General features: G+C 36.4%; 1 protein-coding gene across 1 annotated transcript in view; it reads right to left on the bottom strand.

The window, feature by feature from the left end:
- Positions 1–4,522: 4,522 nt before the first annotated feature.
- LOC106877157 (zinc transporter ZIP9-B) overlaps positions 4,523–6,920 on the bottom strand; it is a 33,599-nt gene continuing 31,201 nt past the window's right edge. The window contains exons 6-7 of the mRNA XM_014925969.2: positions 6,002–6,136; positions 4,523–5,464 (exon numbers count right to left, since the gene is read on the bottom strand). Coding sequence (XP_014781455.1) covers positions 5,222–5,464; positions 6,002–6,136 — 378 coding nt within the window. The 3' untranslated portion in view covers positions 4,523–5,221. The remainder of the gene's footprint in view (positions 5,465–6,001; positions 6,137–6,920) is intronic.

The raw sequence follows: 6,920 nt of genomic DNA, 5'->3' as shown, positions 1-6,920 counted from the left end.
GAACATAAATAAATAAAAGAATGCCAATATCTTCAGAAACCACAAGACATCTATTGAAATCATCAAAACTGGTTCCAGCGATGTACTAATGATAATCAAAAGCCATCATTTCATTCATTTGAATAACCTTTTCACCCTGTATTTGAAAGGTTTTTTCTGCGTGACACAGACTTCCGTTTCAAAACAACAAATCGTTTTTTTACCTTCTTAAAGCTTTTCTTTTACATGCTTCGATCATTGGACTGCAGCCATGCCGGGATACCATCATGAAGGGTTTTAGTCGAATAAATCGACTCTGGTGTTTATTTTTCATACATACATACATACATACATACATACTTGAAGAGATACATAATACATACATGCATACTTGCATAAATACATACATACGTACATACATACATATATACATACTTACATAATCTGGAGGCAATCTATATAGTTAACTACAGACGTATTCAAAGTATCATACAGAAATATATGTGCTAGCATGTAATCTACGTGCAATCTATAAGCTTTTGTGCAAACAAAAAATGTGATCTACATATATTCCACAAAGTTATCTGCAAAGCATGTAATCTGTATATAATAAAAATGTAGACTGTAAAGATATACACAGACATGGAAATCATAAACGTAGTGACTCAAGTTATAATGTTGGTCATTCAACTACAACTACAGCACTTTCTCGTCGACTGAACATGCATTTACAACAAGAACGCATTTCATTACACACTACGATACCAGAGAGAAGAGAGAAAGAAAGAAAGAAAGAAAGAAAGAAAGAAAGAAAGAAAGAAAGAGAGAGAGAGAGAGAGAGAGAGAGAGAGAGAAACAACAACAGTGTATTAATTATAAAAGTTATATATATATATATATATATATATATATATATATATATATATATGTATGTATGTATGTATGTATGTACGGATGTATAATATGCCCAAAGTAAAGATTAACATAATAGATAGCACCAATGAAAGAAGTGCTGACGTATGGGTAATAAATTTGAAATCTAGTGATAACGACATCATCATTAACATAACTTCATTCCAGTAATTCTTGCTTATTAAATTACATGTTGGTTCGTACGCACGCGCGCGCGTACACACACACACAAGTTTCAGTTTTGTATTTGGTTTGCAAGATTCTTGATGTGAACCAATAATAAACACATGCACTGGTTCAGATTCACTTCTATTTTGTTTTTTAACTGTCCATTGGTTAACAATTTGACCAATTAATTTGATTAATCGTTTCGTCAGTTAATCAGCGAGGTGCATCTAAGTAACTGTGTATTGCTCCTGGATATAAAGACACAAAATTATGACCCATAATATTGCTTATTTTCTGTCTTAACAATGTCACAATTTTGTTAAGTTAATTAGTGATTCTCATATCATTACATTGGCAATTGCTCTGAAGTCTAAATTCCAGTGATGAACTCAGAAAAATACCAATTCTGTCCTGAGTTGCCTCCCGTATTTGCCGAAATATTAAAAATAAAATTGGTTTTTAACATTTATGTGATAACGCTATAGATCTGGAGAAGAGAATAGTTAATTAGATCTATGCCAGTTTTTGGCTGGTATACTAATTTATTGACCACGGAAAGATGAAAGGCAAAACCAACACCTTTATGATTCGAACTCAGACCGTTCTTAGATACTGTTGGACATGTTACCCTCCGCTCCAGCGATACTTTCGATCCAGTAGTCATTGTCTAATACTATTTTTCCTCGCAATAGAATTATTTCATGTTAATTTTTCTAATGGTCTCTTTATTATGTTAACACTAAGGCGGTGAGCTGGCAGAATCGTTGCCGCAACGTTCTGAGTTCAAATTCCGCCGAGGTCGACTTTGCCTTTCATTCTTTCGGGGGCGATAAATTAAGTACCAGTGAAATACTGGAGACGATGTAATCGACAAGTCCTCTCCCCCATAATATGAGGCCTTGTGCCTCTGGTAGAAAGGATTATGTTAACGCTAGCTCAACTATTTTGTTTTTAGGCAGATGGCGTTCTGGGTTATTTATTCTTTAAAGCTGCGATTCTCAATCAATAGTTAATTTAACCACCGGAGCAAAAGTTCACATGGCAGAGAGTAAACACACACATACACACACACACACACATATATATATAATTCCACAAGGTTCACATCGCATTCTGCGTCCAACTTACAAATGCATCTCCACTTGTTATTCAGCCATGTTTACTTAGGACAACACAAAGACTATGAGAATCATATAGACGTATGAATGGATGGACGGATAGACTGAGAGAAAGCCAGACAGATAAACCAAACAGATACATAGACAGACAGACTAACAGATAGGTAGGTAGATAGATATATAGATAGACAGGTAGATATATAGATAGGTAGATATGCGTGGGGTTTATTTTCCAGCGATGAACTTTAAAATCGATCAGAAAAGTGCAAAGCCGGTCCTTCAGGAACCAAATTACACGAGATATACTTAATTACTGATACTCCGGTGTAGTACGCTCAGAAATGCAGTAAATCAATGATTGGGCCATTGGAAACTTGCTAACGATATCATTACTCGGCAACTGCCACGCGAAATCAATCAAGGGAGGCAACTAAGATTTTAACTACGGGAGATAATCTTTCCACACAGGAAGTGTAATAGCAGTTAATATATCCGTTAGTCTCTCTCTCTCTTGCTATTTCGACGTTTATATGTGTGAGTGTGCCTTGTGAGTAATTAATGTGGGTGTCTGTGCTGTGTTATGTGTGTGTGTGTGTGAGTGGTTATTCCTGTACGTAAGCATGTTGTATGTATATACATGCCTCCCTGTGTCTGTGTGTCTCTCTCTGGTTAAACCGTCCAACCCATGCAAGCATAGAAAATGGACGTTAAACGATGCTGATCATCTGTTGCTAGTATGTAGGACACACAAAATGAATATTCATATAAGAATATATGAACAACACTATTTCTACAACACTGATTTACATATTTGTATGTGTGCATGTGCATGTGTGTGTGTGTGTGTGTGTGTTTTCTACAATATGCTTACGTAAATGTCTCTTTTATACATGTTACAATTTGAAACTTCTTATTTTCTCTTTTTCTCTTTCTAAATTCAAACCTGTACTTCACAATCTTTGGAAAAAAAACAAAAAAACGTTTAATTACTTTGAGTCATAAAACCACTGGACAGCAGGACGTCTGCGTTTGGCAACAGATGGACAATAAAAAGAGTGTTAATATAATATGTCAATATCTGTCAATCCATATTTTTCAAACATCCCTTTACGTTCTGGTTCCACAGTGGTGCAGCCAGAGTGTGTGCCGCACCCCTGGAGTTTGCCACTCCCTCCATTAGACCCCCAAGATTATACAAGGTTATACAGTAGGCCCAAAAGTGGTTCCTTCAGAAAAGCATTGCCTAAGGTGCAGGCATGGCTGTGTGGCTAAGGAGTTTGCTTGCCAACCCCATGGAACCTTGAGTGTCTTCTATAATAGCCCCAGGATGATCAATGCTTTGTGAGTGAAACTCTGTGTGTGTGTGTGTTACACATGTACAACAAAATAAGTGCAAGACTTGAAATAAGAACTGGGTGGTGGTGGTGGGATCAAACTGTTTGACTAACATTGAAAGACCATGCTGCAGCATCACCATAGTCCAATGACTGCAACAAATAAAAGTTTACATACCAGTGCCCACTGACTGGCACCCACTACACCCTTGGAGTGGTTGGCGTTAGGAAGGGCATCCGGCTGTAGACATATTGCCAGATCAAACTGGAGCCTGGTGCAGCCCACTGGCTTGCTAGTCCTCAGTCAAACAGTCCAACCCATGCCAGCATGGAAAGCGGATGTTAAACAACAATGATGATGATACCCCATCTCACTGTCTTCTTTGCACAAACTCCAGTAGTTTCTGCTTCTCAAAAGTGGCTGGTCTCGTGCCACCTCACTCAGGCACTTGGGAAACACTCTTCTCTCTTTCTCCTCCTCCAGTCACCTATATTTTATCCTTCCTATCAGATCCCAGCCTTATCCAATCATTTGTGTTACACACCACATTATCTAAAAAGATTACTTCTTTCGTGAGATAAGCCAGTTTGCAATAAATGTTTCAGTCATTTGACTGCAGCCATGCTGGAGCACCACCTTTAGTCGAGCAAATCAACCCCAGGACTTATTCTTTGTAAGCCTTGCACTTATTCTACTTGTTTACAGTAATCAAATGATGCCAAGACAAGGAGACAACAACTCTCTGTCTCTCTCACACACACACATATAACAGAGGCTTCATTCAGTTTCCATCTACCAAAACTGGGCTATAGAAGACACCCAAGCTTCTATGAAATGGGACTGAACCTGGGACTATACGGTTAGGAAGCAAACTTCTCACCACACAGCTACACTTGCACCAACCAATAAGCTCAGCATATCATTCACAAGAGAATCATTCAATCAATCAATATATTCGACAATCTGATCTGTCAAATAAACTCGTCCATTTAAAAACCACAACAGCAGAATTAAACAAAAAGTTGTCTTTTATAACGCAATAAACCATTGATTTTAGTGAAGAGAAATTTCAAAAGAACATTTTATAGTACAGCACACTTGTCTGTGTCTATATATATGTATGTATATGTTATATTATGGTATAAATCTGGATTTATCAAGAGTTTTTGTTTGTTTATTTTGTTTTAATTAGAGTTTTTTTCTTCCCAAATTGAAAATTTGAGAAATGAAGCAAAAATGTTATAACGTATTCTAAGGGAGATAACTTTCTCCTAAAGTTTTTAAATGAGTTTTTAAAAAAAATTAATAAATGTAAATGCTTAAAATTAAAAATAAACAAACAGATGAATAAAAAATAAATAAAAATGACTGCATTTGATCTTTTCTAATTAATTCTGACATTTTCTATCCTCTGAAGGAAAAGAAATCAGAGGTGATAAAAAGTTCAAGCACAGATAAAAATAATAAAAAAAAAATGTGAAAAATTAAAATTTTTTTTGGTTTTTAACTTTAGAATGTTATCTAAAGATGATAATTGAAATACCTAGAATTTTTGGTACCATGCCCAAAATCTAGAAATGTAAAAAAAAAAAAAATTCAACAAAATATAAACAAAACAATAAAAAAGCAATGTTTTTTTGAGTTCTTTTTTCCAATTTTTTTTTTTTAATTTTCAAATTTTTCTCTAAAGACATACACAAATATATCTCTCAGTGCTTGTGGCTGAGAGCCAAAATTACGGGAATGGCTGACCCTAGCACAAATGTAAAAAGTTCCTTCTTGTTAAAACCTTTCTGTTCTCGAGTGATGGTCATGCCATCATGTGTGGTTTGCGCTGGAGTGTTGGCCACTTCAGGCAAGACGTGTACCGTGGCCACATACAAGAAAGTTCCGGCACTGAATAGAAGAGCAAGTCCAGTTGCATGAAGATTGGACAAGGTTTCTTTATTTTGCTAGAAAAACAAAAAAAGAAAAAAGAAATGAAAGAAAGAAAATAACAAGGATTCTTTATATTAGCTGTTCAAAGTTACAACAGATTCGTTATGGGAGTGGGTAACGTTAATTGAATTGATTTCATGCTTGGCATCTGATTTGATATTATTATTGATCTACCATGTGAGAAGAAATGGGCAACAGAATAACCATTCTGCTGCACTAAATGTATTTTTCTAGCAGAAAGAACTGCCCAGAAATAAACAAAAAATTTAAGGCTATTTCAACATCACTTATGTGGCAATGATACATGTTTTCAACCATCATGTGAAATCTAGAAAAGGGCACACACACACGTATATTTTCAATTTTTTTTCTTTTTAAAGCAAAAACAACACAAGTTATACGAAATAATCCTTTCTTCTATAGACACAAGGCCTACAGACACACATACATAGACATACACACACACACGTACAGACACACACACACACACACACACACATATAGATACACACAATAAAACACCAAAAAGCCAAACATGAGGAAGAACTTACTTGGCTCAATCCCAAATATGTGAGAATTGATAACAATGGCGCTGAGACAGAAAAGGCAAGCAAATGTCTTTTGATTCTAGCTCTCTCCAAACCTTCAAGCATGAGGAACGATACTAAACCAAATGAAGCTGGTGCCTGGTAAAAATAAAGAAAGGAATATATCATCATCATCAACATTATCATCATCGTCGTCATTTAAGGTCCATTTTTTCTGTGCTTGCATGGGTCGGACAGATGAAGGGCAAAGTCAACTTGGACAGCATTTGAACTCAGGAACTCAGAGCCAGAAGAAAGGCCACTGAGCATTTTGTCTGGTGTGGTAATGACTCTACCAGCTCACTGCCTTTAAAATTCAATAACTAATGAAAGAATATAACTTGTATATTGATTATATCAAACGAAAAACATCTAAAACTCCAAAGATATAAAATGACACAGACACAAGTCGCACAAAACATCACAAATGACCAAAAATATATGAATATCTTCAATGGGAATCGGTGTGATTCTTGTTTTGACACAGTTTATCAAATAAAGGCTTGATACAGTTCTATATTTAAGAGATGAGGAATTGACGCATGCGTACGAACAGCCATGCTACATGGCAGTGAAACATGGGCTGTAACTGCTGAGGACATACGTAAGCTCGCAAGGAATGAAGCCAGTATGCTCCGTTGGATGTGTAATGTCAATGTGAATACCCGTCAGAGTGTAAGTATCTTGAGAGAAAAGCTGAACATTAGAAGCATCAGTTGTGGTGTGCAAGAGAGACGATTGCGCTGGTATGGACATGTGGTGAGAATGGATGAGGATAGCTGCGTGAAAAAGTGCCACACCCTAACAGTTGAGGGAACCCATGGAAGAGGTAGGCCCAGGAAGACCTGGGCTGAGGTGGTGAGGCAAGACCTTCGTACATTGG

The sequence above is a fragment of the Octopus bimaculoides genome, chromosome 11 (genome assembly GCF_001194135.2).
Source record: "Octopus bimaculoides isolate UCB-OBI-ISO-001 chromosome 11, ASM119413v2, whole genome shotgun sequence".
In the NCBI taxonomy this organism is placed as follows: Eukaryota; Metazoa; Mollusca; class Cephalopoda; order Octopoda; family Octopodidae; genus Octopus; species Octopus bimaculoides.
The sequence above is the reverse complement of the archived record's forward strand: the minus strand, read 5'-3'. Positions and strand labels throughout refer to the sequence as shown.